General features: G+C 42.2%; 1 protein-coding gene across 4 annotated transcripts; it reads left to right on the plus strand.

Moving 5' to 3' along the window:
• Positions 1–552: 552 nt before the first annotated feature.
• Positions 553–12,544, plus strand: LOC132155357 (sterol regulatory element-binding protein 2-like). 4 transcript variants are annotated; one of them, XM_059564281.1, is made up of 21 exons: positions 554–765; positions 4,624–4,838; positions 5,995–6,133; positions 6,201–6,346; positions 6,427–6,579; positions 7,421–7,696; positions 7,768–7,882; positions 8,509–8,660; positions 9,197–9,395; positions 9,484–9,659; positions 9,740–9,989; positions 10,263–10,429; positions 10,509–10,680; positions 10,755–10,860; positions 11,010–11,119; positions 11,192–11,324; positions 11,401–11,563; positions 11,688–11,864; positions 11,943–12,039; positions 12,163–12,394; positions 12,434–12,544. In XM_059564281.1, the coding sequence occupies exons 1-20, from the start codon at positions 687–689 to the stop codon at positions 12,378–12,380; spliced, it is 3,243 nt and encodes a 1,080-aa protein (XP_059420264.1). In that variant the 5' UTR covers positions 554–686; the 3' UTR covers positions 12,381–12,394; positions 12,434–12,544. The 4 variants fall into 4 exon arrangements, with proteins under 4 accessions (XP_059420336.1, XP_059420264.1, XP_059420238.1 ...); XM_059564353.1 differs by lacking the exon at positions 12,434–12,544 and having other exon boundaries at positions 553–765; positions 6,201–6,340; positions 12,163–12,423; XM_059564255.1 differs by lacking the exon at positions 12,434–12,544 and having other exon boundaries at positions 12,163–12,423.
• The last annotated feature ends 7,655 nt before the right edge of the window (positions 12,545–20,199 follow it).

Consider the following 20,199-nt stretch of genomic DNA (forward strand, 5'->3'; position numbering starts at 1 on the left):
CAAATTGACATTATGTTTAATGATTAATTGTCAAGGTTAAGGTTAAGGAAATAAAAGCATGCAGGGAATAGCATATTTAAAATAGGAACTTGTGTGTCATAGCTTTTCCTAATCTGACAATTTACTACAAAAAAAAAGTCAGTTTGACAGCATAACAATACAAACTTCGCAGGAGTATACTTTAAACAGCAGTCAACATTTGAAGTGGATCAAAACCTAAAACAACACCCGTTCTTGTCTTAGGACAGCTTCAAATGTTGACTAAAGATGATTATGATGATGATTATATTACTTCAACAACAAAGACGCTCTTCTTCAGTCATATTTACATATTCATTTGACCGCTCACCGCCTCTCATTAAATATTCATTAGCAGTGTCCATTCAATCGGAGCGGCCTGGGCGGGGTTTAACTCGGAGGGGCGGGTCAAATGCGAAAGAGCGAAGCGCCTCTGCTCTTCGACGTACAATCAGGCCACGCTCAAGCGAGCTTTCTGATTGGTCAACAGCGCCTGATATTCCGAATGCCGTCGCCGAGCCAGAGCCAATCAGAGGAGCGAGCGCTTCTAGCGAATGACGTCAAAGCCGGAGTATAAGATGGCTCCGTTCGGTCGGTAAGCGAGCGCTCGAGAGTCATCGGAACCGAGCGAACCGAGTCCGTGATCCCGAGAGGCGAGCAGCGCGAGGATGGACGCCGCCGAGTTCATGGAGACCATGGACCCGAGCCTGTCCGAGCTGGGCGAGTTCACGCTGGGGGACATCGACGGTGAGCGAGGAAGATGAGGAGGAGGAGGATGCTCATGAACAAATAAACAACACCGATGCGCTGATCCTGCAGATCAATGAGCGTGTTCGATCAGATCAGATCAGAGATCGCTATTATTATGTGCTCAGCTGTCTGTAGAAACAAGCCTTATAAACTCATAATACATTGCTATTGTGAATATTTACTCATAATGCATTGCTATTGTGAATATTAACTCATAATACATTCAGCATCCAGCTTCAGCTTATATAGTTTAGTTTAGTTATAGTTAGAGAAACTAGAGTAGGTTTAGTGTGGACTGATTGTCATGATGACACACTTGTGTCCGCTAGTATGCGATTCATCACCGGTATTAATTATAAGTGTGTCAGTTTGAACATCACTGTAATTAATTAAGGAATGTAGCGTAATAACGTCGATGTTGTTATTGTTTTTGTTGTTATTAATGTGTCTTTATTGTTGTTATTAGTGCTATTTAGTGGAATTGTTGTTAGCGTGTTATTGGTGGTTGCTTTATTGTTTTTTTTTAGTAGTGTTATTGGTGTTTGTTATTGTTAGTCTGAGTGTTGTTGTTCTTAGTGTTTTAGTAGTGTTATTTGTGCTGTTATTGATGTTATTGTTAGTGTGGCTGTTGCTGTTATTGGTGTTTTTAGTGGTGTAATTGGTGTTTGTTATTGTTGTTATTGGTGTTTTAGTAGTTTTTCTGATGTTAGTCTGAGATTTGTTGTTATTAGTATTTTTTAGTAGTGTTATTTGTGCTGTTATTGATGTTCTTGTTAGTCTGGCTGTTCTTGTTATTGGTGTTTTAGTAGTGTCATTGGTGTTAGTCTGAGATTTGTTGTTATTGATATTTTTTGTAGTGTTATTTGTGCTGTTATTGATGTTATTGTTAGTGTGGCTGTTGTTGTTATTGGTATTTTTTGTAGTGTTATTTGTGCTGTTATTGATGTTATTGTTAGTGTGGCTGTTGTTGTTATTGGTGTTTTTAGTAGTGTAATTGGTGTTTGTTATTGTTAGTCTGAGTGTTGTTGTTCTTAGTGTTTTAGTAGTGTTATTGGTGTTAGTCTGAGAGTAGTTGTTATTGGTGCTGTTATTGATGTTCTTGTTAGTCTGGCTGTTGCTGTTATTGGTGTTTTTAGTAGTGTAATTGGTGTTTGTTATTGTTGTTATTGGTGTTTGTAGTAGTTTTTCTGGTGTTAGTCTGAGATTTGTTGTTATTGGTATTTTTTGTAGTGTTATTTGTGCTGTTATTGATGTTATTGTTAGTGTGGCTGTTGTTGTTATTGGTGTTTTTAGTAGTGTAATTGGTGTTTGTTATTGTTAGTCTGAGTGTTGTTGTTCTTAGTGTTTTAGTAGTGTTATTGGTGTTAGTCTGAGAGTAGTTGTTATTGGTGCTGTTATTGATGTTCTTGTTAGTGTGGCTGTTGCTGTTATTGGTGTTTTTAGTAGTGTAATTGGTGTTTGTTATTGTTGTTATTGGTGTTTGTAGTAGTTTTTCTGGTGTTAGTCTGAGATTTGTTGTTATTGGTATTTTTTGTAGTGTTATTTGTGCTGTTATTGATGTTATTGTTAGTGTGGCTGTTGTTGTTATTGGTGTTTTTAGTAGTGTAATTAGTGTTTGTTATTGTTAGTCTGAGTGTTGTTGTTCTTAGTGTTTTAGTAGTGTTATTGGTGTTAGTCTGAGAGTAGTTGTTATTGGTGCTGTTATTGATGTTCTTGTTAGTGTGGCTGTTGCTGTTATTGGTGTTTTTAGTAGTGTAATTGGTGTTTGTTATTGTTGTTATTGGTGTTTGTAGTAGTTTTTCTGGTGTTAGTCTGAGATTTGTTGTTATTGGTATTTTTTGTAGTGTTATTTGTGCTGTTATTGATGTTATTGTTAGTGTGGCTGTTGTTGTTATTGGTGTTTTTAGTAGTGTAATTAGTGTTTGTTATTGTTAGTCTGAGTGTTGTTGTTCTTAGTGTTTTAGTAGTGTTATTGGTGTTAGTCTGAGAGTAGTTGTTATTGGTGCTGTTATTGATGTTCTTGTTAGTGTGGCTGTTGCTGTTATTGGTGTTTTTAGTAGTGTTATTGGTGTTTGTCTGGGTGTAGTTGTTACTGGTGCTGTTATTGATGTTCTTGTTAGTCTGGCTGTTGCTGTTATTGGTGTTTTTAGTAGTGTAATTGGTGTTTGTTATTGTTGTTATTGGTGTTTGTAGTAGTTTTTCTGGTGTTAGTCTGAGATTTGTTGTTATTGGTATTTTTTTGTAGTGTTATTTGTGCTGTTATTGATGTTCTTGTTAGTCTGGCTGTTGTTGTTATTGGTGTTTTTAGTAGTGTAATTGGTGTTTGTTATTGTTAGTCCGAGTGTTGCTGTTATTGGTGTTTTTAGTAGTTTTTCTGGTGTTAGTCTGAGATTTGTTGTTATTGGTATTTTTTTGTAGTGTTATTTGTGCTGTTATTGATGTTCTTGTTAGTCTGGCTGTTGTTGTTATTGGTGTTTTTAGTAATGTAATTGGTGTATGTTATTGTTAGTCCGAGTGTTGCTGTTATTGGTGTTTTTAGTAGTTTTTCTGGTGTTAGTCTGAGATTTGTTGTTATTGGTATTTTTTAGTAGTGTTATTTGTGCTGTTATAAATGTTATTGTTAGTGTGGCTGTTGCTGTTATTGGTGTTTTTAGTAGTGTCGTTGGTGTTTGTCTGGGTGTAGTTGTTATTGGTGTTAATAGTATTATTGTTGTTATTGTCAGTCATACAGCAGCTCAAACACATGCTGATGGTCCGTCAGTCATCAGATGAAATCTCTATCATTCAAACAAACACACACCAGAGTGCTGTGACCAATCTGTGAATCATCAGTCAATGAAGCTGCACTGATCCGTTCTGTGTCTCATAGTGATCTTCTCTGTCCACACATGAGAGCTACAGACAGACAGTTAGTCTAGTGATGTCCATCCCACCAAGTGTTTATAAATAGTCATGTGGGATTCTCCTGCTCCTGCAGGACTGAGAGTCTGGTGTTGATCTGTAGCAGTGTGATTCTGGATCTCCAACAGTGAAGAGCACGTTACATAACGAGCATTAGCTGCTCATCATTGTCTGAAACTGATCTGCATTATTCAGTCGTATCTCAATCATGTTTAGATGTGGTTTCCTGCTGTTTCGTGGTGAAATAGGTCACTGTCATGGCATTACTGGTAGGTTTTGTCCGGTGCGAGTAGAGACCGGTTTATTCTGCCACAGGTGTGACTGTATCAGTTATTATTACTGTAATAACACCATAAACCAGTGAAACTGACACACCGCTGTCTGATACAAGTGTGTGTTATCAGTCTTTATCTCTCAGTTCTGACCTTCTTCTTATTATCAAAGGTCAGGGTCAGTATTCGGTTGACCTTTTACTAAGCCCAACCCCTTTCAAATGTATACAGCGTCCTGTAATGATAAACTGGTTGTCTGTGAGTGTGATTATCAGTGGTTTGTGATGTGACGTGATGAACACTGATTGCTGCTGTTTTGAAGGTCAGTTTGTTTGATTGACCCTGACGGGATCTGCTCATCAACAAACACACCGCTGTACGCTTACTTTTCTTTTTTGGAGTGCTTATTCAGTCAAAAATTTAGGAGCACCATCATTTTATAAAAAAAAAAATCACTTTATAAAAACTCAGCCTTTCCATTATGAGGCGATGGCAATTTGTTTTTACTTTTGTAATGGCATTTTTACAAATTTATTTGAAGTGTCATATTTCTGTGAAATTAAAAAAAGAATTATAATATAAAATTCTAATTAAAATGACAGAATAAGAACAGGAGTTATTAATATCGGTGATATTCAGACATCTATCTTCACATCTGTGTGTGTTTGTGTGTGTAATTCAGAGATGCTGCAGTTCGTCAGTAATCAGGTGGATTTCCCGGATCTCTTTGAGGATCAGATGGGGGGCGGTGCCGTGGCTCTTGTGAGGCCCCTCCCACAGACTGCTCCCAGCACCATACTCACGCCCATACAGACCAGCAGCCAGAAGCAGATGCAGACGCAAACACAGACACGCACACCACCGCTGCTACAGCCACGACCACAGCCCATCACACAGGTAAGCTTAACCACACCCCTCACTCTCTGACCAAACCCTGTCACTCTCTGACCACACCCTCTTACACTCTGACCACACCCTCTTACTCTCTGACCACACCATCTCACTTTCTGACCAAACCCTCTTACACTCTAAACACAGGTCGTTACACACGACTGCAGCCCATCACCCGGGTGAACCTGATCACACCCCCTCACTCTCTGACCAAACCCTCTTACTCTCTGACCACACCCTCTCACTCTCTGACCAAACCCTCTTACACTCCGACCACACCCCGTCACTCTCTGACCAAACCCTTTTACACTCTGACCACACCCTCTCACTCTGACCACACCCTCTTACACTCCGACCACACCCCCTCACTCTCTGACCAAACCCTTTAACGCTCTGACCACACCCTCTCACTCTGACCACACCCTCTTACACTCTGACCACACCCCGTCACTCTCTGACCACAACCTTTTACACTCTGACCACACCCTTTTACACTCTGACCACACCCTCTCACTCTCTGACCAAACCCTCTTACACTCCGACCACACCCCCTCACTCTCTGACCACACCCTTTTACACTCTGACCACACCCTCTTACACTCTAAACACAGGTCGTTACACATGACTGCAGCCCATCACCTGGATGAACCTGGCCACACCCCTCACTCTCTGACCAAACCCTCTTACACTCTAAACACAGGGCGTTACACACGACTGCAGCCCATCACCCGGGTGAACCTGACCACACCCTCTCACTCTCTGACCAAACCCTCTTACACTCTGACCACACCCTTTTACACTCTGACCACACCCTCTCACTATCTGACCACACCCCTCACTCTCTGACCAAACCCTCTTACACTCTAAACACAGGTCGTTACACATGACTGCAGCCCATCACCCGGGTGAACCTGATCACACCCCCTCACTCTCTGACCAAACCCTCTTACTCTCTGACCACACCCTCTCACTCTCTGACCAAACCCTCTTACACTCTAAACACAGGGCGTTACACACGACTGCAGCCCATCACCCGGGTGAACCTGACCACACCCTCTCACTCTCTGACCACACCTCATTTTTTATCTGGATTCTGTGACGTCGCCTGTGTTTGGTTTGACTCGGTCACTCCTCACGCCGTGCTCTGATTGGCCGGCAGCAGCAGGTGCAGACGCAGACGTTCCCCATGCAGACACTGGCGCAGCCGCAGACGGTGATGATCACGCCGACCCCCACGCCGACACACCGATTCATTCAGAACCAGGTGATCTGCCAGCAGAACCCCAGCGCCGGCTTCCAGGGTGAGACTCACACACACTATACACGCGCACACACACTCACTCACTCACACAGCTGTGTCTTTCTCAGTCCTACAGCCGCAGATGCAGAGCATCATGACATCACCACAGGTCCAGCAGATGACCATCCAGCACCAGCGACTGCTGACTCCGTCCGGTCAGACCTTCCAGACACTGTCCACTGCGCCGGTCCACACCATATCACAGCAGGTGCCTGTACATCTCACACACACGCAGACTGTTGTTACTGTGCTGTATGATGTCATGTGTGACTCTGCGCTCTGATTGGTCGACAGGTGCTGCTGCATCAGCCGCAGATCCTGAAGACAGACTCTCTGGTTCTGACCACGCTCAAACCGGACGGGACGCAGGTGCTGTCGACCGTCCAGAACACACCGGGGATCACCACGCTCACGGCACCCATCCAAACCACCTCGCTGCAGGTCCCCGTACGTCTCACACACACACACACACACTGACAGAACTATCACAGAGCAGTTTCATTAACTAATGCAGGAGAGGTGGGAAAAATTTGTAATTTTCTGACAAATGTTAATCTGAAAGAGATTGTTAAAGATTTAAAATAATATTAAATAATGGTATGTCATTTTACTCAAGGAGGTTTGTTTTTATGATTATTTTTAAAACAGCCTTTGCAACTTATGTTTTTTAAAATAAATTTATTTTAAATTAACATTTTACTATTAAATTTCATTAAATGTCTGGATGTTTAGATACATAGATCTATCAATGATTTAAAATATTTCTGCAAAAGGTTTAGATTTTCTAATAATAATTTCATATTTTTAGATATGTGTATATTTTAATTATTACACATAAGTTTATTAAAGTTATATCATAATGATAATTTTAATTTCTGCTCTATTTGCTATGAAATTAGCCTTTGCTGCTAATATGGTGTTAAATAAGAAATTATTATATTTTTCTTCTTCTTATTATTATTATTGTATTTAAAGAATATTAATTTAAAACATATTAAAAATCAATGTAAGTATAAAAATATATATATGTATAATTAATATCTTATTAGTATATTTATAAACATTTGTATCTTAAAATACCTTTATAAGAAATTAACTTTTTATTTAATTTTGCTGATAATTTGTTGTAAAATCAGACATACTCATGCAGAAAATATTTCTGCATTTTAATTAAAATATATTTATATATATTTGTTTTACTATTTTTATCCTTCCATCCATCTAAATCCCTTTCATGTCAGAATATTGTTTTGTTTATGGTTCTGAATATCTTCGCTCTCTTTCACAGACATTGATGAGCAGCAACATTCTGACCACCGTTCCCATGGTGATGGGAGGCAGAGACAAGCTGCCAATCAAACAGCTCTCCTCAGGCACCGCCCACACAGGGGGCGGGGCCAGGGTGGGCGTGGAACAGGGCGTGTCCATTACCGCGGGAATGGGAGGAGTCGTGAAGGAGGGCGAGAAACGGACGACACACAACATCATCGAGAAACGCTACCGATCGTCCATCAACGACAAGATCCTGGAGCTGCGCGACCTCGTGATGGGCAGCGACGCCAATGTGAGTGCGCCGCACTGCATGCTGGGATGTGTGAGGTGACGCTCTGACGGGCTGTTTGATGTGATTGACAGATGCACAAGTCTGGGATTCTGCGTAAAACCATCGACTACATCAAATACCTGCAGCAGGTGAACCACAAGCTCCGGCAGGAGAACCTGACGCTCAAGATGTCCAATCACAAGAACAGTGAGAGTCACATCACATCCCCCGCTTTGAGGCTTCTCCCCAAATTCAGCTTTGTTTGTTTCTTAAATTCACTGTTTAATTGTACTTTGAGGAACTGTAATTTATTACAATTTTAACAATAGTAAGTCCCTAGGAAATCATATTTTTTCCCCTCCAAATTCCTTTTTCTGAAATTCAAATTTACTTTTAGAAAGAAATCCAATTTCATTATAAAGGTAAATTCATCAAATTAAATAAATACAATTTTAATACTCATAAGATTCACAATGGATTCTGTGTTAATGATTTAATACAAATGTATTATTAAAAATGATGGATAACAAATGTATAAGACTGAACAATTTAATTAATATTCATCAAATCAAATGCTGAGTAATGAGAGCTGTAGTAATGAAATTAAAATGCATAAAAATCTTGGAATATTCCAAAATAGAAGATTTAAAATTTTTATTTTTATTATTATTTAATATTATTATACATGTAATATTAATGAATTTTTACTAAAATGCGTATTGCAATTTGACTGATTAATTTTACATTCCTACTTTTGCCATCTTAATTTATAAAATATTAATAAGTAATGTATAAAACGAATTCTCATTTGTGCATCTCATCTCTTCTCATAGAGTTGGTGTGTCTCTCTGATGATGTCGATCTGAAGCCAGAGATGGCCTTCATTTCTCCTCCTCCGTCAGATTCGGGCTCCAGCTCCCCCCCTCAGCTCTCGCCCTTCTGCATCGACTCGGAGCCGGGCAGCCCGCTACAGAAGCACGAGATGGTGAGAGACACAGACTCCGCCTCCTCACTTCATATTAAACTCAGAGCACAGACTCTGCCCCCTCACCATATTAAACTCAGAGCACAGACTCCGCCCCCTCACTTCATATTAAACTCAAGAGCACAGACTCCGCCCCCTCACTTCATATTAAACTCAGAGCACAGACTCCGCCCCCTCACTTCATATTAAACTCAAGAGCACAGACTCCGCCCCCTCACTTCATATTAAACTCAGAGCACAGACTCCGCCCCCTCAATTCATATTAAACTCAGAGCACAGACTCCGCCCCCTCACTTCATATTAAACTCAAGAGCACAGACTCCGCCCCCTCACTTCATATTAAACTCAGAGCACAGACTCCGCCCCCTCAATTCATATTAAACTCAGAGCACAGACTCCGCCCCCTCGCTTCATATTAAACTCAGAGCACAGACTCCTCCCCCTCGCTTTATAGTCTAACCAGAGCGCGGGTGTCCGTCTGATCAGCATTCGTGTGTGTGTGTGTGTGCGTGTGTGTGTGCGTGTGTGTGTTTCAGGTGAAGAGTGAGCCGGACCTGTCGTCGTCACTGGGAGTGCTGGACCGCTCGCGTCTGCTGCTCTGCACGCTCACCTTCCTCTGTGTGTCGCTCAACCCTCTTCCGTCTCTGCTGGGGTCCGAGGAGAGCGCCGGGCTAACGGCTGCACATGGATCCTCGCGCTCACTCTTCTCTCTGTCCGCGCAGACGCAGAGCTTCAGTGAGTCACGTGACCCGCTCACACAATCATCACACGACTGAGCGACCCGCTCTGACGCTAATATCACGTGTGTCCTTCCATCTGTCAGGGGCGTGGCTGTGGTGCGTGTTACCGTGGCTCCTGGTGTGGGTCCTGAGCGGAGTGGGCGTGGTCTGGGGGTGTGTCCGTGTGCTGTACCTGTGGGAGCCGGTCACACCCCTTCACTCGCCCACCTCAGTGCGCTTCTGGAGGCACAAGAAACAGGCTGACCTGCAGCTGTACCGGGTAAACACACACTCACACACACACACACACACAAGCACACTCTGTAGAGCTGATGATGATGTGTTGTGTGTGTGTCTCAGGGAGACTATGCCGCAGCCACGGTCAGTCTGCACACCTGTCTGTCCGTCTTGTCCAGAGTGCTGCCCTCCTCCACCTTTGACATCATCTGCTCGCTCTCCTGGAACCTGATTCGCTACTGCCTGAGGAAACCCGCCCCCCTGGGCTGGCTGGTGCGTCTGGTTGGAGGGAGACACGAGGGGGAGGAGTCACAGACCAGCTCACGCGACGCAGCACTGGTGTATCACCAACTCAACCAGCTGCAGCTCACAGGTGTGTGTGTGTGTGTGTGTTTGTTTGTTTGTTTGTGTGTGTGTGTGGGTCTGTGTGTGTGTGTTATGATATGAGTGTGTGTGTGTTTCAGGTAAGCTGGAGCGGCGGCCGCTCTGGGATGTGTGTGTGTGTGTGTGTGTGTTTGTATGTATGTGTTTGTGTTATAATGTGTGTGTCAGGTAAGCTGGAGCGGCGGCCGCTCTGGGGTGTGTGTGTGTGTGTTTGTTTGTCAGCATGTATGTGTTTGTGTTATAATGTGAGTGTGTGTTTCAGGTAAGCTGGATCAGCGGCCGCTCTGGGGTGTGTGTGTGTCTCTGAGCGCAGTGAATCTGAGCGAGAGCGCTGAGGGGAAGATGCCGGTCGCTCAGCGGATCCAGATCTTAGTGACAGCAGCCATCAGTCTGAGAGCAGCGCTGGGGAAACACTTCACCTGTCTGCCCGTGAGCACCACACACACACACACACACACACACACATGTAAACAGCACACACCCCCTCACACTGCTGTCTGTGCCTCAGGGTCACCTGCTGAGCTGCGCCGAGGCTCTGGCCTGTCAGTCAGACTCTAAGCTCCTCCCAGACTGCCTGCGCTGGATCTTCACGCCGCTGGGCCGCCAGTTCTTCCTGATCTGTGATTGGTCAGTGAGGGCGGAGAGCAGCGAGCAGATCTTCACGTCTCAGAGAGATGAAGGTAAGCCTGAGCGACCCATGGATGGCCGTCTGAGCATCAGGACGCAGGACTGACGTGTGTGTGTGTGTGTCTAGCGGATCCAATCGCACAGCTGCATCGCTGCTTCTGTGAGAAGCTCCTGGAGAGAGCCGTGCACACACTGATCGAGCCGCAGAGCAGCAAACGAGCAGAGGACGCTGGGTAAAACACACACACCTGTTCACATAAACACACGATGGGTAAAAACACTCAGGTTCCACAACTAACTACAACAGCAGGTGGAATTAAATAAATCGCAATTCTTCTGATTCTTAAATTGTACAAGTGTGTTCCTGTCATGTCTGCTTCAGTGAGTTCACAGGTGTTCTGGAGTTCCTGCAGCTGTTGAACAGCTGCACTGAAGACTCCGCCCCCTCCGACGCCCCATTCCCTGCGCTGGCCAATCAGAGCTCCACACCAGGTGTGTGTCACTGCCTCGGTGTGTGTGTTGATGCGTCCTCTCATGCTGACGTGTTGTCTCTTGTCTCTGCAGTCAGGGACCCCGTGTGCCGCTGGTGGGCGTCGGTGCTGAAGGCTGCGGTTCATTGGCTGCAGGGTGATGATGCGTCGGTGAGGTCACTGCTGGCGGAGGCGGAGCGGATGCCCAGAGCACTGCACACGCTGGAGTAAGTGTTCACCCGTCAGAGTGTGTGTTCATAGTCACGAACCTCCAATCTAACGCAGTGTGTGTGTGTGTGTCAGTCACCCGCTGCCGAGGGCCGTGCTAGCGCTGTGTAAGGCTGTGCAGATGAGTGTGTGTCCACAGAAGGGCGAGGGGGTCGTCAGCTGCCTCAGTCACTGCCAGCGCTCAAGTGCTCACCTGCACATCAGTGTGTGTCAGTCACACAACACCTGGCTGCACAAGGTACACACCTGTACTGCACCTGCACACACACACACACACACACACACACTGCACTCACACACACACACACACACACACACACTGGTGTTTCTCTTTGTCCAATCATCTTCTCTGACTCTCTCAGGGGGTGGAGCTTCTGGTGTGTGACCTCCTCCTGACTCTGAGGACCAGCCTATGGCAGCGTGGAGGCGGGTCTAACGGGGAGCCAGGCCCCGCCCCCGGATCACAGCTGGCTGGATTTCAGAGGGACCTGAGCTCTCTGCGGAAGCTGGGACAGGTCCACAGACAGGCCCAGCACAAGGTGACCTTTGACCCCGGCCTGCAGCTGACCTCTGCACTTGACCTCCACATGCTATTAACAGTCTGTGTATGATTTTAGCTGTTCCTGCACGAGACGACAGTCCGACTGATGGCAGGAGCCAGTCCCACACGCACACACCAGCTGCTGCGACACCGAACACACAAATACAGCACAGGTAAACACACACACACACACACACACATTCTCTCTCTCTAGCACACAGAGACACACACACACACACTCTATAGCTGCTGCTGTGTGTTCAGTATGATGTGCTGACGCTGTGTTTGCGCTGCAGACGGTGTCTGTGCTCCGGGCGAGCGTGAGAGGGCTAATGCTATCCTGCTAGTGTGTCGTCACCTGCCTCTGCCACTGCTGACCCCGCCGGGTCACCGCGCTCGCCTGCTGGCCGAGGCCAAGCGCACGCTGGAGCGAGTGGGAGACCGCAGATCCCTGCAGGACTGTCAGCAGATACTGCTGCGGCTCGGAGGAGGAACCACCATCACGGCCACATAACACACACACAGATAACACACACACAGATAACACACACACACAGACATATACACACACACACACACACACACTGCTGCGGCTCGGAGGAGGAACCACCATCACGGCCACATAACACACACACAGATAACACACACACACACACAGATATACACACACACACACACACACACACACTGCTGCGGCTCGGAGGAGGAACCACCATCACGGCCACATAACACACACACAGATAACACACACACACAGATATACACACACACACACACACACACACACTGCTTCGGCTCGGAGGAGGAACCACCATCACGGCCACATAACACACACACAAACAAATAAAACATGACTTCAGGTTTAGTTGTGTAACTTCAGGTCTGATGTGTTTGTTTTATTTTGCGTCGGTAGTTTTTTTATCTTTTCTTTTATTTTTGATTATATGACAGCGGGACTTTTATTATGACAGCACATGATAATAGATAATCATAGATGGTGATGTAAAGTCACACATGTCAGGAATGAGCTGTTAATGCAGAAAAAGTTTTTATTATTTGCTGTTTTTAATAATTTATTTCAATGTTTCTGGTTGTGTTTTAATATCTAACTAATAACTCCGTCACATGCACTCTTTCTGCTCTCACTTTGTCTGAATTTCTGCATTTTCTGAATTGTTTTAATAAAACTGCAGATGCCTTTGAAGAACCATCTTGTGTTTGTGTGCAGTTCATTAAATGATGATGTTTCATTAACAAGGTTCAGGCGGAGCACAATCAGATTATCAGTTTGACACAGTTGGAGCTCATTAAAAGATTAGTTCACCCAAAAAAATGTATTAACCCATGATTTACGTACCCTCAATCCATCCTAGATGTATATGACTTTCTTCTTTCAGACGAATAAAATCAGTTATATTAAAAAAAATCCTGGCCCATCCATGTTTTATAATTGGAGTGGATGGTAGCCCAAAATTTTGAGTCCAATCCATAATAAAAATGAAAACAATCAATTATAAAAGAAGTCCACACAGCTGCAGTGGGTGTAATAAATGCCTCGCAAAGTGATGCGCTTGGGTAAAGAAAGTAATCCATATTTACAACTTTATAAACCTTAATCTCTAGCTTCTGCTAACTGTCGTACACACATTCACACGAGAGTGGCGTCCAGCAGATAGTCGTGTAAGCTCGTGGTGAATATATGCTAGTCTCGCAAGAAACTAGGTTTGTTTACAGCAACGGTAAACCAGTGTCCTCTTCACTTATATTGAAAATCTCAACAATTATTATTCTTTTTAAATACAAATCCTTGTTTTGCACTACTAATTTGTTTTTGCTCTCTCCTCTGCATGTTGATCACTTCCTGGTGCTACGTCATCCGCTGGACATCACTGTAATATACTCTTAAAATCAACTTATCCCTGTCCCATGACAGTTTTCTAGCATTCCTCATCTACTACGACTGTCCAAAGTAGAACCGTTTCCTTCCACCCACGAGCTCTCTGCTCCAACTCAAGCCACCGTCTCTAAGGCACTTGCTTCACAAACCACCAGAGCAAAAGTGCCACCTCCTCCAACTGACGTCTGCCTTCAAGATCATCCGCTCACACACCGAGTCATCCAAAACTCTGTTCACGTCCACCATCAAGACAACCAGTGCCATACTCTGCATCATCTTAGGCCTCCGTTTCACCATCCATTCCTCGCATAGGAAAATGGAAGGTGGCAGGTTTGAGACAAGCTCTGACTAATTCAGACATCCGGTTCTCCCTTTGCGGATGAGTAAAGCTGAAATCAATCAATCAATCAATCAATCAATCATTTATTTATATAGCACATTTAAAACACAACCAAGGTTGACCAAAGTGCTTCACAAGCAATCAAAGAAACAATCTACAGTCTTTACATTTTGCTGGGACACACTAACAATCCCTTCAAAAAATATCAGTAAAGCTTGTAAGAATTAAAGCTCTCGTGTCTCATCATCCATCTTCATCCAGGTCCAGCTCCGAAAGAAGAGAAACAGGAGGGCAGATCCCTTCGCTTCACTCCTCAGCTCAACCAGATGCCTCTGCATTCAGTCACAGCCGCATTTCCCTCCCTTCCAGCTCTGTCCTCCATTCTTAAACGCAGTTCACTTGACTATCAGCAACATCACTTCCTGCCCCACTGAATGCCGTTGCTTCAGAATCACCCCTGGTGACCCACTACATCAGGTGTCAAATCCTCGCAGGTGCAGATATCGATCTCTCATCTCTGCTTTGTCTTCTCCCCGTCACCATATCCAATCGGCAAATAGATTCTGGGGATTTCTCCATCCCTCTAAAAACCCTTACTCATCTCGCATCCTCTCATTCTCCGAATTCACTATCGCTTTTAGTCGCTACATGGACATAATTTGCTACATTTTTCCCCATAGACAGTGCAAACTTACCAGTTATCGGGCCATATTCTGAGAACTTGCGCTGTCCTACGGAGGAAGGCATAGCATCATTTCTACACATATCACACAAATTATTCTCGTACCCAGTTGAATCAGTGTTTTTAAGATGTCGTGAGATACCATGCGCAGACTGCATGTCACCAGTCCACTCCACTACTTCTTGTCCTCAAATTAATCCCAATATCCCTGTCTGCCCAGACACAGCCCAACCCAAATTGCCTTGCCTTGCCTTGCCTTGCCTTGCAGATCTGGACTCTCCTTTCTCGGTCGCTGGACAGGTCAGTCACAATTTCAACTTAAGTACATTGTAAACGTAGACAACATTGTAAGTTTCTTCATGCCTGTAGTTATTGCGGCAGAGCTCATGCCCGTCTGGTATGTCCAGTCTACAAAGTTGTCAGTAAAAAATCAAAGAAACTATCTATCAACCCAATATTTCTTGGCTATTCACAGAATTAGTTCAGAGTTCAGAGAATCTTTATTTTATATCAGCAATGATATAATTTTTTCTTCGGTTAAAAGGCTCTCATACATTTCAACAAAACAATACATACATACAATCCACAATACACAGTTAATTTTAAAACATTTTAGGATTAAAAAACAACCCACACACAATCATTTAACCTTGTTTAAAATAGTTTCTGCATTGGACACAAGATAATTCCTGTAAGGCTTCTTTCTAGCCAAAGGGGTTTTGAACCATCAACCTGATGGAAGTAGCTGGAAAGCATCATAAAGAGGATGTCTACAATATGTAATAATAGAAGCTGCTTTATTCTTAACTGCCACATAATAAAGATTTGAAAGCTGAAGCTGCGAGACCCCGGTAATCTTTCATGCCTGCTTGATAATTCTTGATAATTTTTCCTTATTTCCAGCTGAAAGTAGACTATACCAAGAAACAATATTAAATGTAATGACTGATTCCACAAGTGACCGATAGACTGTAGCCATTAAATCTTTTTAGCGGTATCAGAAGAAATAAACGCTGATTAGCTTTCTTACAGACACCATTCACATGTTGTGCAAAGGACAGTTGGCTGTCAATCACAGTGCCCAAATACATAAAGGATTCAACCTGTTCCACTTCCTGCCCCCCTAACCTAATTGATTCATAAAGTGAAGAACCCCCACACAACAAAACTCTTTGGTCTTGTTTATGTTCAGTTTTAGGTAACTGTCATGGAACCAACTAACCATGGATTCAACAAATTGCCTGTTTATGACCAGGGACTGCTTTTCTGTTATACAAGCCACAAAAGCCATGTCAACTGCGTATTTAAAGAGCGACATACCCTTAATTCCACACATGATTTCATTTGTGTATATAGAAAATAAAATGGGTGATAAGACACAACCTTGTGGAACTCCCGTGTTTACAATGATACTACTAGATTTGTGGTCATACATTCTAACATATTGAGGTCTATTCATTAAAAAAAATCCTTAATCCATTGCACAAGAGTCAGATTAATTTGCAATTTTTAATAAAAAATTAAATAATCCAATAATAAATTATCCCATCACACAGACACTAACTTCAATAATTATCTACTTTCTGGTCTCAAACAAGGTTTTATTCCTGGAGTAATATGCCCTCTTTCCCAGAACATAATTTGCGAACAATCTCAAATCTGCACTTGCATAACCAGATGTAGTGACTAATTTGATTCTGTTTTCATGATTGGCCCTTTTGAGGGCTTGATTAAAAAATGCTTCATTATCAATCTGTCAACTCCAAGAACTCCCTTATTTTCCAGCATAAATATCCTCATTCCCATTGAGGAATATTTCTAGCACTTCATGCTTCCTGCTGCTGACCAACTTTATGGAGATGCAGATTTCATTTTCCAACAGGACTTGGCACCCGCACACAGTGCCAAAGCTTCCAGTAACTGGTTTAAGGACCATGGTATCCCTGTTCTTAATTGGCCAGCAAACTCGCCTGACCTTAACCCCATAGAAAATCTATGGGGTATTGTGAAGAGGAAGATGTGATATGCCAGACCCGAGAATGCAGAAGAGCTGAAGGCCACTATCAGAGCAACCTGGGCTCTCATAACACCTGAGCAGTGCCACAGACTGATCACCTCCATGCCACGCCGCATTGCTGCAGTAATTCAGACAAAAGGAGCCACAACTAAGTATTGAGTGCTGTACATGCTCAAACTCTTCATGCTCATACTTTTTAGTTGGCCATGATTTCTAAAAATAATTTCTTAGTGTTGGTCTTAAGTTTTATTCAAATTTTCTGAGATACTGAATTTGGGATTTTCCTTAGTTGTCAGTTATAATCATCAAAATTAAAAGAAATAGACTTATATATTTCAAATGTTTATTTCTTTTAATTTTGATGATTATAACTGACAACTAAAGAAAATCCCAAATTCAGTATCTCAGAAAACAGACATGTGTAATGAATGAATATAATATACAAGTTTCACTTTTTGAATGGAATTAGTGAAACAAAACAACCTTTTCATGATATTCCAATTATATGACCAGCACCGTTATACTAATACCATACAATGATGTATAACTTGTCTTTGTTGAATAATACATTACATAAACCCCTGGTTTCATAGACAAGGCTTAAGCCTAGTCCTAGACTAAAGTGCATGTCTGAGCTATTTTAACTGCAAAAAAAAAAAACTTGCACTGACTGATCTTTAAATATGTCAGTTACATTGTTTTGTCTCAGGATACACACCAGCAGTGTTTTATCTAAGGCATGTTTATAAAAACTACTTAAATTTTATAACTAAGCTATAGCCCAATACTGGCTTAACTTATGCCCTGTCTGTGAAACCGAAAAAAAGTAGAAAAAAAGAAAAAGAAAAAAAATGCATATTAAATCACAATATTGGTTAATATATATATATATATATTCACAATTAGATTATTTTCCAAAATCGTTCAGCCCTAGCAAGGCTGGATCAGGTGCATTTAATTAGGGTTGAATCTAAATGCTGCAGGGCTGTGTCTCTCAGGAACTGAGTTTGAGAGAAAATGATCATCTTTTTCGGTGATGGTTTGTTTATTATCACAGCCATGTGATGAGTATGTCACAAGTATATCTTAAGTATATTTTGATGCGTGTATTCTTGTACTTAAACTTCATAACCAAGTGGTGCATCGAAATTCTGATATCTGCCACGTGTCAATTTGCTACGTGCTCAGTAGCACTTTGCTTCAAGAACAATCTGACCCTGAGGCCTTAGAGGACCTCTGCGGAAATAGATAATGCAGTGGCTTTCCAATGTTGTTATCTTGAGCTATTTTCATTCTATATGTCTGGGTTTTAATGAGAAGACACAGCATATGGGTTAAATGATCTGGGTTTTTAATGAGAGACTTGATATATTTGGAACCCTGTATTCAACTGAGTCTATATAAGGTATTTTTCTGATTTAATTGCCACACATCTTCATAGGCCTAAGATTTTATTTACCACGATTAATTCAATAATTAACCCAAGTTGCCAATTTCATGGGGAACCCTCAGCTGAACTTTGTGAGAAATCTTGTTAAAAGAAATTTCTGACAAAGGGATTGCCATCCGTTCTTCCTTCACTGTACAGTTCCCAGATCTGACTTTGAATTTGTTGGCTACTCGGGTAAGCTTTTAAAGTTTTTAACAAGTTTCTTTAAAGGATCTGGGTGATCTGGTCAACCAAATGAAAATAACTTCCACCTCACTTGATGTCCTTCCCTCAGAGATTATAAAATCATCTTTCTCTGAAATTGGCCCCAGTATCCAAGTATTGATAAATTCATCTTTGGAAGCTGGGTTTGTGCCAAATTGTTTTAAGCATGCTGTTGTTCAACCTTTGCTTAAGAAACAGGGTTTGGATGAGGGTACTTTAAATAACTATCGCCCTGTCTCTAAGCTGTCTTTCTTGTCAAAGTTGTTAGAAAAAGTTGTGCAATCACAATTGATCCTGTTTTTAAATTCAGCAAATTTATTGGAACCTTTCCAATCTGGCTTCAGTGCTTATCATAGCACAGAGTCTGCTTTGTTAAAGGTATCTAATGATATTTTACTTGCAGTTGATGCTGGTAAAAATGCTGTTTTAATGCTACTAGATCTTACTGCTGCATTTGATACAGTTGATCATGATGTACTTATTTGGCGTTTAGAGCATTTGATTGGTATCAAGGGTACTGCCTTACAGTGGTTCACTTCATATCTTAGAGACAGGTCCTTTTCTGTATCATTGGGTAAATTTTTCTCTCCTTCAGCTCCTATTATTAGTGGTGTCCCTCAGGGTTCCATTTTGGGCCCGCTCCTTTTTAACTCATATATGCTTCCATTAGGTAATATTATTAGAGGGCACAATGTTTCATTTCTTCTATACGCTGATGATACCCAGTTGTATATCCCATTGAAAGCTGCTTATTCCATTCAACAGTTGTTGGACTTTCTTGATGATGTCAAGAAATGGTTAAAAAATATTTTTCTCCAAATTAATGAAGCTAAAACTGAAATTATTGTTTTTGGTCCCCTGAAATTGAGAAACGGGCTTATTAAGGAACTTGGCAATCATTTCCCCTCAGTTTCTTCTCAGGTCAGGAACCTAGGTGTCATCTCGGACTCTGAATTGGGCTTAACCAAGCCAATAAATTCGGTTTTTAAAAATAGTTTTTATCAGCTACGGCTTACAGCTTTATTTCTAAACTTAAATCATTCTTGTCGTTTCAAGATTTGGAGAAGGTCATTCATGGTTTTATCACATCACGTTTAGATTATTGCAACTCCTTGTGTTTAGGCCTTCCTCAGACAACCATTTCTCGCCTCCAGATGGTTCAAAATGCAGCTGCAAGGATGTTAACCAGAGCAAAGAAATTTGACCATGTCACCCCAATCTTAACATCGCTCCATTTGCTCCCAGTCCATTTCAGAATTCAGTTTAAAATTCTTTTGTTTGTTTTTAAAGCTCTTAATGATCAAGCCCCCTCTTATTTAAAAGATCGTATTATCCCACATTAATCTAGTAGATCCTTAAGGTCTGCTGATCAGTATCTTTTATATGTCCCTCGATCACATTTAAAAACCAAGGGCGACAGAGCTTTTTCAGTTGCTGCCTCTCGCTTATGGAATCAGCTGCCATGGATATTCATCTAGCACCTTCTATTATTATTTTTAAAAAGAGGCTGAAAACATATCTTTTCTCCCAGGCGTTTTAATCTAATCTTAGTACTGTGTTTTTAGTATATTGTCTTCCATGTTGTTTTATTCTTATTTTATATTTATTTATTATTATTGTTTTTTTTTTACACTCTGTTCAGCACTTTGGTCAGCTACGCTGTTTTTAAATGTGCTATATAAATAAAGTTTACTTACTATTCATTCTAAGCAGTAAAATCTAAATATTTGTAATCATAGGATT

This window comes from Carassius carassius, chromosome 1 (assembly GCF_963082965.1).
Source record: "Carassius carassius chromosome 1, fCarCar2.1, whole genome shotgun sequence".
In the NCBI taxonomy this organism is placed as follows: Eukaryota; Metazoa; Chordata; class Actinopteri; order Cypriniformes; family Cyprinidae; genus Carassius; species Carassius carassius.

Bases quoted from the DNA above. Each gene is read 5' to 3' on its own strand.
- LOC132155357 (XM_059564281.1), top strand. From the start codon at position 687: ATGGACGCCGCCGAGTTCATGGAGACCATGGACCCGAGCCTGTCCGAG. The intron at 6,347-6,426 runs GTACATCTCACA...ATTGGTCGACAG, and splicing joins CCATATCACAGCAGGTGCCT to GTGCTGCTGCATCAGCCGCA. The intron at 9,396-9,483 runs GTGAGTCACGTG...TCCATCTGTCAG, and splicing joins CGCGCAGACGCAGAGCTTCA to GGGCGTGGCTGTGGTGCGTG.